This window comes from Pan troglodytes, chromosome 8, assembly GCF_028858775.2.
Source record: "Pan troglodytes isolate AG18354 chromosome 8, NHGRI_mPanTro3-v2.0_pri, whole genome shotgun sequence".
NCBI classification, from domain to species: domain Eukaryota; kingdom Metazoa; phylum Chordata; class Mammalia; order Primates; family Hominidae; genus Pan; species Pan troglodytes.
In genome coordinates this window covers 123,082,500-123,101,423 of record NC_072406.2, presented here as the reverse complement: position 1 = coordinate 123,101,423, position 18,924 = coordinate 123,082,500, and the positions used below count along the sequence as shown (strand labels likewise).

Below are 18,924 nucleotides of genomic sequence, written 5' to 3'. Positions count from 1 at the left end.
GATATGCAAGGTGGGTTTAATATTTGAAAATCAATCAATGTTATTTACCATATCAACAGTCTAAAGAAGTAAGATCATTTGATGATTCATACAAGGAAAACTATTAACAAATTCAAAATGCATTCATGTTAAAAACTGTCACCAATTTAGAAACAGTGGGGAATTACCTCAATTTAGTAAAAATCTTCTATAAAAACTTACAGCCAACTTCCAGTTTCCAATCTAACACATAAAAAATTTTGAAGTCATCGTTCCTGTCCTCACAAGAAAAAGGCTGAACAAAGTGAAGATTATCAACTTTTCTTACATCCTTTTGAGATCTAAGGACAAACCTCTGCCCCAGAACTGGAGAGAAATGTGATACAGAGTCACCAGGAGTAGAAGCCACAGCTGGGAGCTTGGTAGGAACACTTACTGCATTAATTCATTCATTCAGACAAAAAATTATTGATATGTACATTCTCTTTTTCCAGACACAATACTGGGCACTGAAGAAACAGACTACAATATACTAAATGTTTGTATTCATGAAACTTACAATTCATAAAAAGACTATAATGTGATTTGAGGGAGGCTAGAGAGTCTCTGCTCCAAATAGGTCCTTCACTGCTTGCTTATAAAATTTCACCATTAAAGAGCCATTCTTTTGGATCTTCATGGCCATTCACAAAGTTCTTTATCTTTAAGGTGGTGACCCATTTCACTGACTCATTCATGAAAGAAAAACTTACTGTGCACCTACTAGAGATTCAACAGTGCAGGAAATGAAACAAGTTTCCATCTACATGAAAGATTCAGCAGTGCAGGAAACAAAGCAAGTTTCCATCCACATGAAACTTACACTGTAGTGTGCATGGAGTGGGGAATCATAAAATAAGGAAATAAAGTGTCAGAATGTGATAACTGCTGTAAACAACAACAAGAAAACACATAAGTAAAGGAAGTTGGAACTGACTGTTGGGGGAAGTTGGGGTGAAAAAAAAAAGCATATTTGAACTGAGACCCAGGGGATTGGGAGGGAAAATAAGCAATAAGGAGAGGAGGGGAACAAAGTGAGAAATCTAGGGTCTTAAATATCAACCTAAGGAATCTAGACCATTTTGACCAGATAATAAAGCACAATTTAAAGTTTTGAAGCAAACCATGATAATCAGAGTACTGTTCTAAAAAGTCTGTTTTCTCTAGGTTTGAATGGATGGACTTGAGAAAGACAAATAAAAAACACAGAGCCTAGGTTGAAGCTACTGCAATTAGCCCACGAGAAATAGTGTGAAGGTCTATACTACCTCAATGGCAGTGGAAGTAAGTGAGTGAACAACAGGCCTACTATCAAGAGAGAAGAAAAAGTGACAGGACACTTTGGGAGGCCGAGGTGGGCAGATCACGAGGTCAGGAGATCGAGACCATCCTGGCTAACACGGTGAAACCCTGTCTCTACTAAAAACACAAAAAATTAGCCGGGCATGGTGGTGGGCGCCTGTAGTCCCAGCTACTCGGGAGGCTGAGGCAGGAGAATGGCATGAACCCGGGAGGCAGAGCTTGCAGTGAGCCAAGACTGCGCCACTGCACTCCAGCCTAGGCGACAGAGTGAGACCGTCTCAAAAAAAAAAAAAAAAGTGACAGGAATGGGGTAGAACAACGCTTTTCAGACTACATATGGTGAAGGCCTGGTTCTTTGTCTTTTGCTGTTCCCAACTGGTTGTAGATGAATATTTAAAACACAAACTCACACACTTGGATGTCTCAGCAATGTCAAATTGTTATGTAAGATTCTAAATGCTTACTTTCAATTTCTGTTCTTAATTTGGGCAAACTAGTAACAAACAGTTGGTGGCCCAGTACCTGTCTAGTGAGTAGGCTACACCTTGACTAGAATCAGAACAACAACAACAAAATTCTCTGATCCGAAGATACTGAGCTTGGGTTGATAGAGAAGATAAGATGCAATTATGAGAGAGGAATGGAATCCACAAGGAAGAAAAGTTGAGCTGAAGTTACAGTTTGGTCATGAAGAATTTAAGATATCAGTGAGACATCTATGTAAAATATTTAGTGGCTAACTATGGGGGAAAAAGATGAAGAAAATGTTATCATGGTAGAACATTTTTGTCCTAAGAGAAAGCTGGATTTAACATCTGCAAACACTGAGCTCTGGCTAAGGGTGGTGGAGTCGTGTTGATAATTTAAAACTGTGGATAAAATACTTAAAGGCATACAGGGAGACCAAAGTTAAAACTAGAGGGAATTTACCCTTAAAAGAAGAGAACTGTAATAGGCAGACTTCTAAGATAACCCCCAATGGCCCTGCCTCATGAATAATTGTATACGTTATATAATTACCCTCCCCTTGAGTGTGGGCTAAACTTAGTGACTTGCTTCTTACCAACAGAATATGGCAAAGGTGATGGGATGTCACATTTGTGATTCAGTTACAAAAGATTCTGACTTCCACCTTGCTAGCACTTTATTGATGTCTTAGCTTACACGCTTTGATAAGGCAAGCTGCCATGTTGAAAAGACCCATGTGAAAAGGAACTAAGAGCAGTCTCCAGCCAGCAGCAAGAAATTGAAGCCCTCTCTCCAGCAACCTGCTAGGAACTAAATCCTAACAAAAACTACATGAGCTGGGATGTGTATCCTTTCCCAGATGAGTCTTCCCAAGCCCTGGCTAACACTATAACTGAAAAACCTTGTGAGAGACGCTAAATCAGAAGGTCCAGTTAAGTTGTGCCTGATACCCAAAACAAAGAAACTATAAGATAACAAATGATTGTTGTTATAAGACTTATCTTTTAGAGTAATTTGTTACACAACAATAGATAACTAATACAGCAATCACATGAGATTTACTTTCATAAATGCCTTTTTATAAAGCTTTTACCATGAAGTAACTAAAAAATCTGCAGGTGAAAAGTAAATCTCAAGTCAAAAGCCAGAGTCCTACTGCCTAAGAAGCCAAAGGACAGAGTTCAGGGTTATAAGAGTGACTGGAATTCAAGGTTGGATACTCTGTAAAGGAGGAAATCACAAAGAGCAGAGCCCTAAAATCTTCAAATACACACTCCTCAAATTCTTGCTGACTCCGAAAATACATGTGGGAGAGGAGACTGCAAGGAGCCCAAGGGGAGAACCACAGCTAGAAGGCTAAAGGAGCTGAGCAGAGATTCCAACAGTTGCCAACTGTGGTCTTTAAGAGTTTGGATTTTCAGTCTTGTCAAGTTGCTGGAGAGTAATAAACAAAATTCCAAAAGGGCTATAACATAGGAGAGTAAAGATCACATCTCAAAACTAAGGAATTTACCCTAGGTTTAAGGCTATAACCAAATAGCATCACCCTTACAAGAGCTAAATCTAAGTCTCTACGGTCAAGGTGACTCAACAGCAATTTAACCGCCTAGCAGAACAAAATGTAATACTTTTCAGAGGATAATGGAATCCACAGGAGTTACAGTATTAGCTATTTATACTAGCCAATCAAGAATTACTAGACTGTCTTCTATTTACCACCATGATGCAACTAGAAAATGAACAAAATGTTTGAGAAAATGGTTTGCAGACTGCAGACAACAGCCATATATGACTGTATTCCCTTGTATCACAGGAAAACAACAGAAGTCCCATGATTGCCCCAGGTTACTGCCTGGAGGCAGGTTCCAGGTCACAGAAAAAGCAGGGAAGGAATATAGAACAAGGGCCAATAGTTATTACTAAGTTAGGGCAAACGATTTTAGTCTAGGAAAGCCAAGATGGTTAGAATTTGGGAGGCAGAATTGGAGACAGAAGAGAGCAGCAAATAGATTTGTGCAATCTGCAAGAAAGTCTTATGCAGTCTTTGCCTAAATTCTTATCTGCATTAGGTACAAACAAACTACCAAAGGCTAGGCAAAGACCTAGCAGCAGCAACCCAAACAATTCCCAGCAGTCACACAAGGTTGTGAATAGTGTGAATTCCTACCAGCCACAAAAAGACCTCATAATATATAGTTTATCAGGGAGTCATCAAAATTTATTACCTTAGTAGTGGGGTTAAATTAGATGTAGACAAAAGGCTACTAAAACTACCATAACAAAGCTTAAAAGCAAGCCACGAAAGGATTAAACTGACTACAGAAAAATTTAACTGTATGCCAGAACAAAGTCCAGCACTATTAAAAGAATACAACAAAATCCAAGACTCAACAATGTGAAAATGTTATGAAGCTCACATCCAATTAAAAATTACTAAACATGCAGGATGGGTACGGTGGCTCACGCCTATAATCATAGCACTTTGGGAGGCTGAGGCGGGCGGATCACCTGAGGTTGGGACTTTGAGACCAGCCTGACCAACATGGAGAAACCCCATCTCTACTAAAAACACAAAATTAGCCGGGTGTGGTGGTGCATGCTTCTAATCTCAGCTACTCGGGAGGCAGGAGAATCGCTTGCACCCGGAAGGCAGAGACTGCGGTGGGCCGAGATCACACCATTGCACTCCAGCCTGGGCAACAAGAGCAAAACTCTGTCTCAAAAAAAAATTACCAGACATGCAAAGAAGCAGGAAAATATGACCCACAACCAGGAGAAAAATCATTCTGTAGCAATAAAAACAAAAATAAAAGAGGAAACTATAAGACAAGGACAGTGAAAAAGCTGTTAAACAATGAGCTCCATATGTTCAAGGTAAAGAAAACTTGAATAAAAATGACACCCAATGGAATGTATAGAGGTGAGAAACAAAATACCTGGTATGAAAACTTCATCGTATAGAATAGTAAGATTTAGACACTGAAGAAGAAATGATATACAGCAACAACAAAAAAATAGCAATAAAATTATCTAAAATATACATGGACACACATGGACAAACAGAGCATCAATGACCTAAAATGTAAAGTCTAATATACATGTAATAAGAGACTCACATAATAGAAAAAAAATGACCAAGAAAGGGAAAAGTTACAAGAAATAATGGCCAAAATTTTTCTAATTTTGATGAAAACCATAAACCCACAGATCCAAGAGGCTTATAAACTCCAAGATCAGAATAACAGCAGACTTCTTGTCAAAAACTAGGCAAGCTATAAGAAAATGCAGAGGTGTCTCTAAAATACTGAGGGGGAAAAAAAGGAAACTTTCAAACTAGCATTGCTATATTAGGAAAAACAGCTTTCAAAAACGAAGGCAGCAAGGTGTGGTGGCTCATATCCTTAATCCCAACATTCTGGGAGGCTGAGGTGGATGGATTGCTTGAGCCCAGGAGTTTGAAGACCACTCTGGGCAATATGGTAAGACCCTGCCTCTACAAAAGATACAAAAACTAGCTGGGTGTGGTGCACACACCTGTAGTCCCAGCGACTCGGGAGGCTGAGGAGGAAGGATCACTAGAGCCCAGGAGGTCGAGGCTGCAGTGAGCCATAATCACACCACTGCACTCAAGCCTGGGTAACAGAGTGAGATCCTGCCTCAAAAAAAAAAAAAAAAAGGCAAAATAAAGATTTTAAAATAAACAAAGCTGAGTGAATTCATTTTGAGCAGACCTGTACTACAATATGTTAACGGACGTTCTTTGGGCAAAAGAAAATGATTTGAGGCTGGGTGTGGTAGCTCACGCCTGTAATCCCAACACTTTGAGAGGCCGAGGCAGGCGGATCACCTGAGGACAGAATTTGAGACCAGCCTGGCTAACATGGTGAAACCCCGTCTCTACTAAAAATACAAAAATTAGCCGGGTATGGTAGTGTACACCTGTAATTCCAGCTACTCGGGAGGCTTAAGCAGGAGAATCACTTGAACCCGTGAGGCAGAGGTTGCAATGAGCCAAGATTGCGCCATTGCACTCCAGCCTTGGCAACAAGAGCAAAACTCCATCTCACAAAAAAAAAAGAAGAGAAGATCCAGCAACGAGTGCTAAAATTAGTGAGCAAAAGATTAGGGAAAAACAAGGTATCTGCATAGTCTAAAAACATCTCCCAAGATAAATTAAAAAGAAAAAAATATTAACTTTAAAGTGGAGAAGCACAGCAGAAGCTGTGGAGAAGCTGTGGAGAAGCATTAACCAACTGGTCGAGGTCAAAATCACTAGTAATGAGACTTATCAATATGAATTGATATAATTCACTGGAAAAGGCAACACAATCACCACTGTGGCATCCTTGACAAAAAAACCAAACTCGAACTAGTCATGAAAAAAAAAATTAAACAAAGGAAAAATGAGTGATATGCTATAAAACATTTGAAGAGTACTCTGCAAAAGTATCAAAGCCATGAAAGAAAAGGAAAGCCTTTCAGTCTTTGCTTTCAGACTGTCAAAGATCAGAGGATACTATGGACACATGACTATTAAAAATGTAACACAGGCCGGGCGCAGTGGCTCACGCCTGTAATCCCAGCACTTTGGGAGGCCAAGGCAGGCAGATCACGAGGTCAGGAGATCGAGACACGGTGAAACCCCGTCTTTACTAAAAACACAAAAAATTAGCCGGGCGTGGTCACAGGCACCTGTAGTCCCAGCTACTGGGGAGACTGAGGCAGGAGAATGGCGTGAACCCAGGAGGCGGAGCTTGCAGTGAGCCAAGACTGCGCCACTGCACTCCAGGCTGGGCGACAGAGCGAGACTCCATCTCAAAAAAAAAAAAAAGTAACATGGGATTCTAGAACAGAAAATGGACGTTAGTGGGAAAACTGATGAAATTAACTAAAATTTGTAGTTTAGTTTATTGTATTGTATCACTGTTAATTTCTTGGTTCTGATCACTATACAATGGTTATATAGGATGTTAATTAATATCAAGAAGCTGAGTGAAGGGTATATGGAAATCTTCCAAAATGGTTTTGAAACTTTTCTGTATGTCTAGAATTTGTTCAAAATAAAAAATTTTGAAAAATTGTTTAAAAACATAATTTAAACCTTAAAGCAAAATAATACCAATGTATTATTATGGGACTTATGATAATGTGAAGAAGTAAAATGTATTGACAATAATTGTATGAAGAATGGAAGGAGGGAAATAAAGGTGTTCTGTTGTGAAGTTCTTAGGATATATGCAAAATAATACAATATTATTTCAAAGTAAAATGTGTCAAGTTCTGATAATGTATTGTAAACACTAGAGGAAACACTAAAAAAAACCCCACAAAGTTGTGTAACTAATATGCCAAAAGTTGAGATAAATGAAACTTTTATTTAAAAAATACTTAATCCATAAGAAAAGAGAGGAAGGGAAAAAAGGAACAAGTGGCTGTCAGGCAGGATAGAAACACAAGACCTAACTATATGCTGTTTACAAAACCCATTTTAAAAAGATAGAAAAAGGTATACAATGCAAGCACTGTATGACACTGTTGAATGTAAAACATTATCAACCACCTTGACCTTGCTGATATTTTTACAATCCTCCAAAAAACAACAGAATATAGTCTTTTCAACTGCATTTAGAACACTTATCAAGACAAGCCCTATTTTATAAATCAAAGCAAAAAAAAAATCTGAAAATCTCTCTCATATATTTGGAAACTGAACAATTAACTTCTTAATAATCCATGGATCAGAGAAGATATAGAAAGGGATATTTAGAAAATATTTTGAATAATGAAAAGATAACCTGCCAAAATTTGTGTGCTGCTAAAAAAGTACTTTGAGGGAAATTTCTAGCTATGAAATAGTTATATAATGAAAGAATAAAGGCCTCAAATCAATCCAAATGACCAACTTAAGAAAACAAAGAAAAGCGTATTAAACCCAAAGTAATAAGGAATTTAAAAATAAAGACCAGAAACAAAGAAAACATACAAACAAAAGAATTTTTAAAAGATCAATAAAATTGATACACATCAAGCCAAACTGATAAGCAAAGAGAGAAGGCCCAAATTACCAATTTCAAGAATGAAAGGGGAACACCACTATATATATATAGTGTATATACATATATGGAACATTAAAAGCATAACAAAAATGTGAACTTTAAGCCAACAAAATCAACAAATTGTACAAAATAGACAAACGCCCTGACAGATCAAACTACAAAATTTCAATAGAGAACAAATAGAAAACCTGAATAACTATGTGTCTATTAAATAAACTGAATTCGAAATTCAAAACTTGTCCATACACACAAAAAAAACCCTAGTCCCAGACTGTATGGCTGATAAATTCTACCGAACATTTAAGGAGGAAATAATACTAATTCTGCACAAACCCTTCTAGAATATAAAAGAGGAAGAAACATGTCTCAACTCATTCTATGATATGAGGACAGTATTACCCTGATACCAAACCATGATCAAAATTTTTAAAAAAGAAAATAAAATTACAGATCAATATCTATGATGAATACAGATAAAAAAAATCCTTAACAAAATTTTAGTAAATTAAATCCAGAAATATATAAAAAGGCCCTTTGAAAATGTACCTAGTAGGCAATCAAAGATTGGTAAATGAGTAATTTAGGTTTGTTTCACGGTTATAAACTTTCCTTTACTCTTAATTTGACTCACATTTAGGATTCTTATATTCTAAAATAACTCTTGTTCTTTATAGGGATATTTTTCAAATATTCAGAGTTCAGCTCTATAAAAATCAGAGCAAATCTTATTAAAATACATTTGTAAAACTATATAATTAAAAAGAGTTGGAAACACTTGTCCCACAAGTTTGAACAGATTTAGAGAGGTCAGAATTTATACCAGAACATTATTTATACTTGTCTTAAAAGCTTAATTATTCCTTTTCATTGCAAAGACAACTTCAGGGGCTCTTCTAAGCAAGTTTTCTGCAACTAAGGGACATGGACAAGTGACAATGTTCCTCTGATTTTGTAACATGCTGTCTTTAGGGTACAATGTCTGCCTCCCTCTCTTTCCCATACCTCAGCCACATGGAAAGTAAACTGTCTCTCCTTTGATCCTATCAAGTCCTTCTAAAACAGTTCAAGTACTATTTTTCTGTGTTCCATTTTTTTTTCTCCTGAGACAGGGTCTCTGCCACCCAGGCTGGACTACAGCGGCGAGATCACAGCTCACTGCAGCCTCAACCTACCGGACTCAGGTGACTCTCCCACCTCAACCTCATGAGTAGCTGGGACTGTGGGTGTGTGCCAGCATGCCCAGCTAATTTTTTGTAGAGACGGGGTTTTGCCATGTTGCCCAGGCTGGTTTCAAACTCCTGGGCTCAAGTAATCCACCTGCCTTGGCCTCCCAAAGTGCTATTCTGTGTTGTTGTTTTTTTGCCTCCTTTAGCAATAATAACTTCTCTGGGTTTTTGTTGTTTAGTGAAAATCACGACAATTTCCTAACAGTAATAAGTAAAGAGTTCATTTGTAGGTTTCTAATGTTTCTTGCTGGTTCCCAGTCAAAAGGAGTTATTTATTAACAACTATGAATTCCCTTTACTGATTTATCATTCCTGCTAAAGTAAGTTACTTAGCATTTGTACAAACATTCAAATGAGATTATTAAATAATGTTACCTGGACCATATAAGCAATTGTATCACTCCTGGCAGTCCTGAGAGAATTCCAAGAATTTTAGTGATCACAAGTTACAATTTTAGTTAATACTGAAAATATTACTGAAATATTATAATGCTGTACTAAAATAAAGTATATAATACTAAAATCTTGAAAATACTATAGTTTTTATATATTATAAAGTTATAGTAATAATACCATAATACTATAATACTAAAATATAAAATAAAAATAGGTTAATAGTACTGAGCTTTATTAAATTTCCTTCAAGCCACATTTATTGAAAGCCTACCACTTAATGTCTAAAAAATTCACAGAAAAATTACATAATAGGAGTTAAACTAAATCTCTTAAGGTCAACTTTTTGAAAAAGTTGCTGACTCTGTTCAATATGCTTTTATATATAGATATTAATTATATACACATGTATGTGTCGGTTATATGTACATCATTTGACTTATAATCAAATATAACACCTCCATATTGCACAATAGTAAGAAACTGATTTTGTTTTCAATAAATGTTGATGAGTCAAATAGGTAATTTTTAAAATGCTGATTCTTAAATGTAAATTTAAGGAGGTGAAAAAGCTCTATGATGAAAACTGTAAAACAATGAAAGAAATTCAAAGGGACCAAAAAATGGAAAGACATTCCATGCTCATGAATTAAAAGGATTAATATTGTTACAATATCCATACTACCCAAAGTGATCTACAGATTCAATGCAATCTCTATCAAAATGCCAATGACATTCTTAAAAGAAAAAAAAATCCTAAAGTTCATGTGGAACCATAGAAGACTCTAAATAGCCAAAGCAATACTGGGCAAAAAGGACAAAATTGGAGGCATCACACTACCTGACCTCAAAGTACACACAAAGTTAGAGTAACCAAAATGCACAGTACTGGCATAAAAACAAGACAATAGATCAATTGAGTAGAGAACCCAGAAATAAATCCACATATTTACAGCCAACTGATACTTGATAAAGGAGCCAACAATATACATTGAAGAAAGGAGAGACCCTTCAAGAAATGGTACTGAGAAAGCTGGATATATATATGTAGAAGAATGAAACTAGACCCCTATCTCTCACTATATACAAAAAACTAACTCAGAATGAATTGAAGACTTAAATGTCAAGAACCAAAAATATAAAACTACTACAAGAAACATAGGGGAAACACTTCAGGACAATGGTCTGGGCAAAGATTTTATGGGTAAAACCTCAAAAGTAGGGCAAACCCAAGCAAAAACAGACAAATGGAATTATTTCAAACTAAAAACTTCTGCAGAGCAAAGGAAACAAAGACTGAAGAGACAACCTGCAGAATGAAAGAAAATATATGCAAACTACTCATCTGACAATAGATTAATATACAAGAACTCAACAGCAAAACAATAATCATCATTATGTGATTTAAAAATGGGCAAACAATCTAAGTATACATTTCTCAAGACATACAAATGGCCAAAAGGTATACGAAAAAATGCTCAACATCACTAATCATCAGGGGAATGAAAATCGAAAGTACAATGAGAAGGTATCTCAACCCTATTGGAATGGCTATCATCAAAATGACAAAAAAAAAAAAAAAAAAACATCATCACAACAACAACAACAAAAACAGATAGATACTGGTGAGAATGCAGAAAAAGAAGAACTCTCATACACTGTTGGTGGGTGTACCATAAATTGGTACAGCCACTATGGCAAACAGTATGAAGGTTACTCAAAACACTAAACAAAAACCTACCACATGACCAAATAATCTGACTACTGGGTATATATCCAAAGGAAAGGAAATCAGCATATCAAAGAGATACCTTCACTCTCTTATTTATTACAACACTATTCACAATAGTCAAGATATGGAATCAACCTCTAACAACAGATGAAGAAAGAAAATGTGGTATATATACACAATGAAATGCTATTCGGCCAAAAAAAGAATAAAATTCTGTCATTCACAGCAACATGAATGAGCCTGAAGGACATTATGTTAAGTGAAATGAGCCAGGCACAGAAATATAAATACTGCATGTTCTCTCATGCTAAAAAAGTTGATCTCAAAGAAGTAGCGAGTAGAATAGTGGTTACTAGAGGCTGAGAAGGGGGGCGGGGGTTGGGGAGCAGCGGGATGGGGAGAGGTTGGTTAATGGACACAAAACTACAGCTAGATAGGAGGAATTCTATCTGTTCTAAATTCTACTGTTCTGTAACACTGTTGGGTGACTTTAGCAAACAATTTATTGTATATTTTCAAATAGCTAGTAGGGAGGATTTTGAATGTGTCCAGTGAAAAGCAATGATAAATGTTTGAGGTGATGGATGTGCTAATTACCATGATTTCATTATCACACATTGTATACATGTATAGAAACATCACATTGTAAACCACAAATAGGTACAATTATTATTTCTCATTATTATTTCTCATACATATGAATGATGTGAGAATTGCTTTGTAAATGAAGAAAATGATATGGGTTCTCAAAAAGCATGTACTTTAATATATTAGATAATTTTCCTAAGCAAAAAAGGTTATTTTGACAACTAGACCCACATGAAATTGTATACTACATAAATATGTAGCATTTTATTGAACCTACAATGTAGGTAAAACACATTTTTAAAAATACTCCAACTTCTGTTTTTATAAAGAAGAATAAATAAGGGAAACTTTAAAGAAAGAGAAGAAATCCTAAACCCACAATTCAGAGAGAAAAGAAATCACAGGAATATTAGCAAAATACAAAATGAAGTTTATACCTGGTTTCAATGAGCAACGATTTCCTTCCCAGAAAAATAAAATCCTTTAAAACTTCACTGTCTAGAGTTGCCTGAATAAATAGATTCATTATACAAACTGTCTATCTGGTGGCCCCTGCTCTAATCCACTCATAAACAGAGAATATACAAAAGCACATCTTTTACAAGAAACTCAAAGGAACCAATCAGTTGGGAAAGGAGGTAAAAAAGTGCTTATTTCCTGTTTTCCCTCTGAAAACATGGGTTCTTGACTGTCTTTGTATAGAGTGAAGAGTCTTTTTCAAGATTAGAAATGGAGAAAGAAGGAATGACAGGAAGAATGGAACACTGATCTATAAAAGAAAGCAATGACTAAGGTTTCAATTTGTCTACTTAACCCAAAAAGAAGGGACACTTACTTTATTTGTCTATGCCTTAACATACAAAAGGAGAAAAGTAAATGAACATTACTAAATGAAAAGTTTTCTTAGCTACTTTCTGATAGATCTCTGGCTCTGAACAGTCTGTTCCAGTATCTTTTTATTGTTTTCTGCCAATCTTAACCCATGTGAATATGTATCACTGGTATCAAATCACATTACATTAATAAAAATGTCATTAATGCTTAAAAGGATAAATGTTCTAATATTTTTTTCCTATCAAGGCAACAGCATAGCCCAACCTTGTGTAGTGGTTAAATTCCAATTATATTATTTAAACTAAATAGTAGGCTCTATTTCGAAAACTCCTAATTTTAAAAAAATTATTTTTATTTTTTAGAGATAGGGTCTAGCTCTGTTGCCCAGGCTGAAGTGCGGTGGCGCAATCATAGCTGACTGCCCAGCCAACTCCTGGGCTCAAGGACCCTCCTGCCTCAGTCTTCCCAGTAGTTGAGATTTGAGGTGTGAGTCACAGTGCCCAGCAAAAAACTTATATTCCTCAAATATACTGCTGAATAAAAACTGGATGGCATGATTTAAAGTGATATATTTATTCAAACAATGAAGAATAAGCATCTAATATAAATTTAATATATATTTATAAATAATGTAGCTCTAATATGCATAAATGAAAGTTTAACAAAATTATAATTAGCATATATTTTGAATTAAAAATTCCCTGTTATGGGTTTCTGCAGTAAGTCAAATTATATTAAAGGTGTTTAACACTTTAAAAAATGTCAAATTTCCATTTTACTTGATCATTGAGCACAGGTCTTATATTATAAACATTCTCCAAGGAGCTCAGAACTTCTTTTAAATTAAAAACCCATTAAAGCAAGATCTACATCACAGAAAATAACTATTTCTGTCTTTCCGTTACAATAAAAGATAGCTCTCAAGAATTAAAAACAAATATATAGTGATCAGGGAACTGCAAAACAAAACTACAATGAGATACCAATTCACACGATAGAATGGTTATAATAAGAAAAGACGGATAATAACAAGGTTACTGAGGATGCAGAGAAATTGGAACCCTCAAACACTGCTGGTAGGAATGTAAAATGTTGCAGTCCCTTTGGAAAACAGTCTAGTAATCCCTCAAAAAGGTTAAACATAGAGTTACCATATGACTCAACAATTCTACTAGGTATATACTCAAGAGAAGTGAAAACAAATGTCCACACAAAAACTTGTACACAAATACAGAAACTATACTCATAACAGTCAGAAAGCAAAAACAGCCCAAATGTCTGACAACTGATAAATGCATAAATAAAATGTGGTATACTCATATAATGAAATATTATTCAGCAATAAAAAGGAATGAAGTACTGATACATGCTACAACCTTGATGAGACTTGAAAATATGCAAATTAAAAGAAACCTGTCATAAGAGACCACACATTATATGATTCTATTTATAGGAAACATCCAGAAAACACTAATCTATAGAGACAGAAAGTAGATTAGTGTTTGCCTAGGGTTAATGAGTTAGGAGAAATTAGGAGTGATTGCTTAAGGGTTCAGAGTTTCTTTTGGAGGTACTGAAAATGTTCTAACATTATCTCTGATGGTTACATAAATCTCAATATTCTAAAAACCACTGAATTGTTTATTTTTAATGTGTATATTGTATGGTATGTGAATTATATTATAATTAAACTGTTAAACCCAATCCTCCCCCGCAATCTTGTGCAATGGCTTTCAACTGCAGTTGCACATAAACTAACACAGGCTGCTCTTTAAAAGTACAGACCCTGGACCTACCAGAGAATCAAAATCTATGGGGGGTGGTACCCATTTTTCTAGATTGTGGGGAGACTACAGTGGAAACGACCAAGATTTACATTTCAAATTCTGACTCTGCCAACCTAGAAGCATGATTTTCAGTAAATTACCTAATTTTTCTACAGTGTCAGTTCCTTCTTCAGTAGCATGGGGAAAATACCTATTTCATTGGGTTACTGTAAGGATATAAGATAGTATAATTAAAGTATACATGGACAGAACAATGTATAGTATTATGATTCATGTGCTCAAACAACAGCCATTCTTATTATTATGATGTTATTTTTACTAACCTTTATTTTCTTGTTCCCTATAAAGAAACAGATGACCCAGACTTCTGCATGTTTGCCCCAGATCCATGTATCTAAGTTAAACTTTATAAATCATAATTCCTTATGAAAAACATTATACTTTTAAAAGCAGTTTACTTTCTGATGCCCTGCTTAGAATGAAATAAGCAACATTTATGATATTACCATTTTTACAGAAGTACAGCAATTACAAAAACACAAACTTCAGTAATGTCACTAATGATGGGAAGGAGGCCATTAACAAATTCAATGGCTGTTTTTAAAATTACAATTTAGGAATAAAGGTCAAAAGATTAGGTAGCCACAAATATAAGCCACATAATTACTTAAAATATGCCAATTTTAAAAGATACATTCACTTTTTAGTAAAAATGCTATCTATATGCTCAAGAACATATATGTATATTCTTAATTCCTAGGTAATTTGATAGCATTGCTATGGAGAAAGTCCTTAGAGACTTGTGAATTAAAGCTAGACTTTTAGGACTGAGTGTAACACATACACAAAACAAGAACAAAGACAGGAAGTAACTTTTATATTTCTATGTAGAAATTCAGCATTTATTTCTCCAATTGCCTATAATTCTATTCCACAATGAGCCATAACATGCAGGTCAAATTTTGACTAAATATGACACTAAAACAAGTCATTCAACAACCACATTCCTATCTGAAGACATGGAATGGTACATTTTCACCCAGAAATTCCTGGGAATATTTTAATATCTCGTGAGTAAGTCATACTCTACAGTACATTACTTGAGAAAACCTATCATAAATTTTCTAAACACATTAAATTAAACCAAAATTTAATTAATATTTGGATTGTCTAGTTAAGAGTTAAATGTAACAAGTCATACCTAAAATTTAAACCACATCTTTTTTCAAAGCTAAACAAAATATTAAAACACTCACAGAATATCATATCTTTGAAAAGCTGCGAAACCTAAAAATCAGAAAGTTTATCACTCATTTTAAGACCAATGCTGAAAGCAACAAAAATATAATCTTTATTTTTCTCAGAATAAATTGCCTTTAATACAAAAAGAAAACATCCTTTAAAAAGCTTCATAATCAACATTTTATGACAATTTTTACAAATCTTATAAAAATGGCCCACAGAGGCAATACCTTTATCAATTTTTCAAAACTGATGTCAATGGATTACTATATTCCAAATGTTTCAGAATGTTTTTCCATAATTAAAAATGCCAGAACTAATTTTTAATTTTTTACTGACATGTTCACACGTTTATATTCCCTATTTTTTTCTCCTACTACCAGCCTTTAAAAAACATTTTCTTTGTTTTAGTACAAGTTAGCTTTATGTGAAAGACTGGAATGAAAATTAGCAAAATGGTAACAGTGCTGCATTCACTACAGGTGACGTTTCTTCTACCCTTCTAAATTCTTGTGTTATTTTTAATAAACATGTAAGTACTTTCAAGATGCAAAAAAAAATTTTTTTTCTATTTCTTATGACACTGCTCTTTTGTAAGGCTCTGATTTGTCAACCTTTTGTGGTAAATTAGGTAGAAAGTGATGTGAATTTAAACATCTTTCAGATAAAGGTGGAAAAGTCAGAGAATGAGAAAATGTAGTTTTCATATATCTAATAAAATTGTATCAACAGATACTTTAAACACAGTTAGCAACAACTTGAAAATTAGGCAAACATCTTTTCTTCTTTAAATTTACTTATTCTCCAATGAAAGTTAAAGAAGATTAGGTTTGTGTGGGAAAGATCTAATTACATCTATTTTCTAACTCACTTTTTAATTCTACGAAACAATTTCAAGCCATGTACTATTAACAGTGCTGAAAATGGAATAAAGTAAACCATAAAAAAGTTGTAATTTAGAAATAAGCTGTTTTTAGGCAAGTATCAGGCATTTTTTGACATGAGAAAGCACTCAAAATTATTTAGCATAACAAATACTACAAATAATAATAATCCAAGGCCTCTTACCAATTTCAGCAGGTAGTTGTTTAATTTTGTTCTCTCGAATGCTAAGCATGCTGAGTTTTGACAAGTTTTTGATGTCCTTTTCCACAGTAGTTATACGATTAAAGCGAAGGTAAAGAGTGGTGAGAGAATCCAGCCTATACACCACTGAAGGAATTTCTCTCAGTTTATTATGCCGTAAATCAAGCATCCGCAGCTTCTTCAAGTTATCAAGAGAGTCAGGCAAACTGGTAAGTGAATTTTCACTTAGAGCCAGTGTCATGAGATTTACTAAACATCCCACCTCTGCTGGGAGGGACTGCAATTTGTTACTGTATAAATAAAGTTCTGTTAATTGAGTCAACTCTTTGATTGATGATGGCAATATGTGTATAGATCTCTTGGATAAGTCCAAACGCATTGAATTCTCTTCCCGGCATTTGTTGAGCTCTTTAATCACCTCTGCATTGCTGGATTTTTTTCTAGTCCCAGGTGCTGGGTTTGGCCGTTTGATCGTATTGTCAACTGAAAATGCCACCCCTGGTTGGGCAGCACTGGAGTCCTTCTTTCCATCTTTGGCATCTTTCCCTTTGGTCTTAGGTTCTTTTTCTTTGCTCTCTTTCCCAAAACCTCCAGAGGCTTTTGCCTCCTTTTCTCTTTCCTTGGCTGATGGTACTTTGGGATCTTTTTCTTTAGAGTCTTTTTCTTTTCCTAAACTACTACTCATGGTGACTCAAGCCTGGACAAAAACTACATGAACTCCTTTTATTTTCCAGTAATTGAATTCAAAGATGAAGAGACAAAGATCCTACACAATCAAAAAAGTACTGGCTTGAAGAAGTAATCAGCATGGAGTAACATCCATCTGTTACATGTTGGATCTAAAAGCACTATGCCCATTTCTGATCATTCATTCCAACTGGTAAAATAGTGCTGGTCAATCAATGATTCATTAGAGTTCCTGAAATATAATATAGACAGTATTAAATTACTTAAGATAATTTATATTAAATAGGCTCTGAAAAACAATCTTATTAGAGTTTGCCATTTTCCTATGATTTCATTCTCAAATATTTATGAACATCCTTTATAGGTAAAAATCCATTTAAAACTACACAGCTTAATAAGGCTGGCTCTACCTTCAAGAAACTTGCAATCTAATAGGAAGATGTATGAATGTAAGTTACTTTACTAGAAAATTTTATAAGACCTAAAAAGTGGAAGAAACCACAACAATAAGCTTAATATTTATTAAGTGCTTTCTATGTACTAGCATTATTCTGAGGAACTCACATGTATTAATATAACACATACAACAGCCCTATGAGATACATTGTTATCCCCATTTTATACAAAGAAACACTAAAGCACAGAAATATTTTTAAGTAACTAACTCTGAGATCTTGGAAACATGATGGAGCCAATATTCCAAATTAGGTAGTATGTGCTCACAGCCTATGTTGCTAACCCACTACACTAAAACAGTTCTAGCTACAATTAATTGGCGGATAGCTTTAGATAACAGAAAATATTTCAGTGGTGGTGACGATAGAAGGGAGAGCAGTCTGGCAAAAGAAAAAAAATGAACAAAGTGAAATATGTATGAAAAACAGCACAGTTCAGGGAAAGGGGCATTAATAATCTGTACTTTAATAAGCACTCTACATGATTCTGATGGAGGTAGACCTGAGGATCACCTTTGAAAACCAGTGACAAAGGGCAATGTCCAATGATGTGTATATTCTAGGGACTGAAAAAGAAAGATCAATGGCATAGGGTTCTCAAAAGCAGAAAAAGTCTGCTGGTAAAATGACAGGCCGAAAAGATTGGCAAAGGACAAAAAGATTAGTAAAATATTTATGGAAGGAATCAGTCCTCCCTAAACATTTTGAAATTTAAAATTAGTAATTCTTATTTTATGACTCTATTGTTAACTCTATTTAACTAAATGGTAATTATTTGGTACTAGAGATTAAAGATAAAATAACTTCTTACCTGACTAGCTTAAGAGGTTAAAACAGTTATTAGAATTTTGTCAGACTACCAAAAGGATGTGATTATGTTAAGTGCTAAGGATTCTGCTAATAATTTATTTTTATAGGATGTGAACCTCTCTGTATACAAGCTTGTAGTTTAATTAGACAGCCAAAACACTCACATATAACAAGTAATTGATAAGACAGCATATTATTAAATCCTCAGGCAAGTGGCATATGCTATAGCACTTTTGAGAA

The 18,924-nt window shown here is 34.9% G+C and overlaps 1 protein-coding gene across 6 annotated transcripts in view; it reads right to left on the bottom strand.

The window, feature by feature from the left end:
* The window catches only part of SHOC2 (SHOC2 leucine rich repeat scaffold protein), a 93,992-nt gene that overhangs the window by 31,708 nt on the left and 43,360 nt on the right, over positions 1-18,924 (bottom strand). For 5 of the 6 annotated variants that reach the window (XM_521602.8, XM_016919317.4, XM_054659890.2 and 2 more), the window contains one exon: positions 16,715-17,651. The exons of the other annotated variant lie outside the window; for it this stretch is intronic. In XM_521602.8, coding sequence (XP_521602.2) covers positions 16,715-17,417 — 703 coding nt within the window. In that variant the 5' untranslated portion in view covers positions 17,418-17,651. The remainder of the gene's footprint in view (positions 1-16,714; positions 17,652-18,924) is intronic. 6 annotated transcript variants of the gene reach the window in all.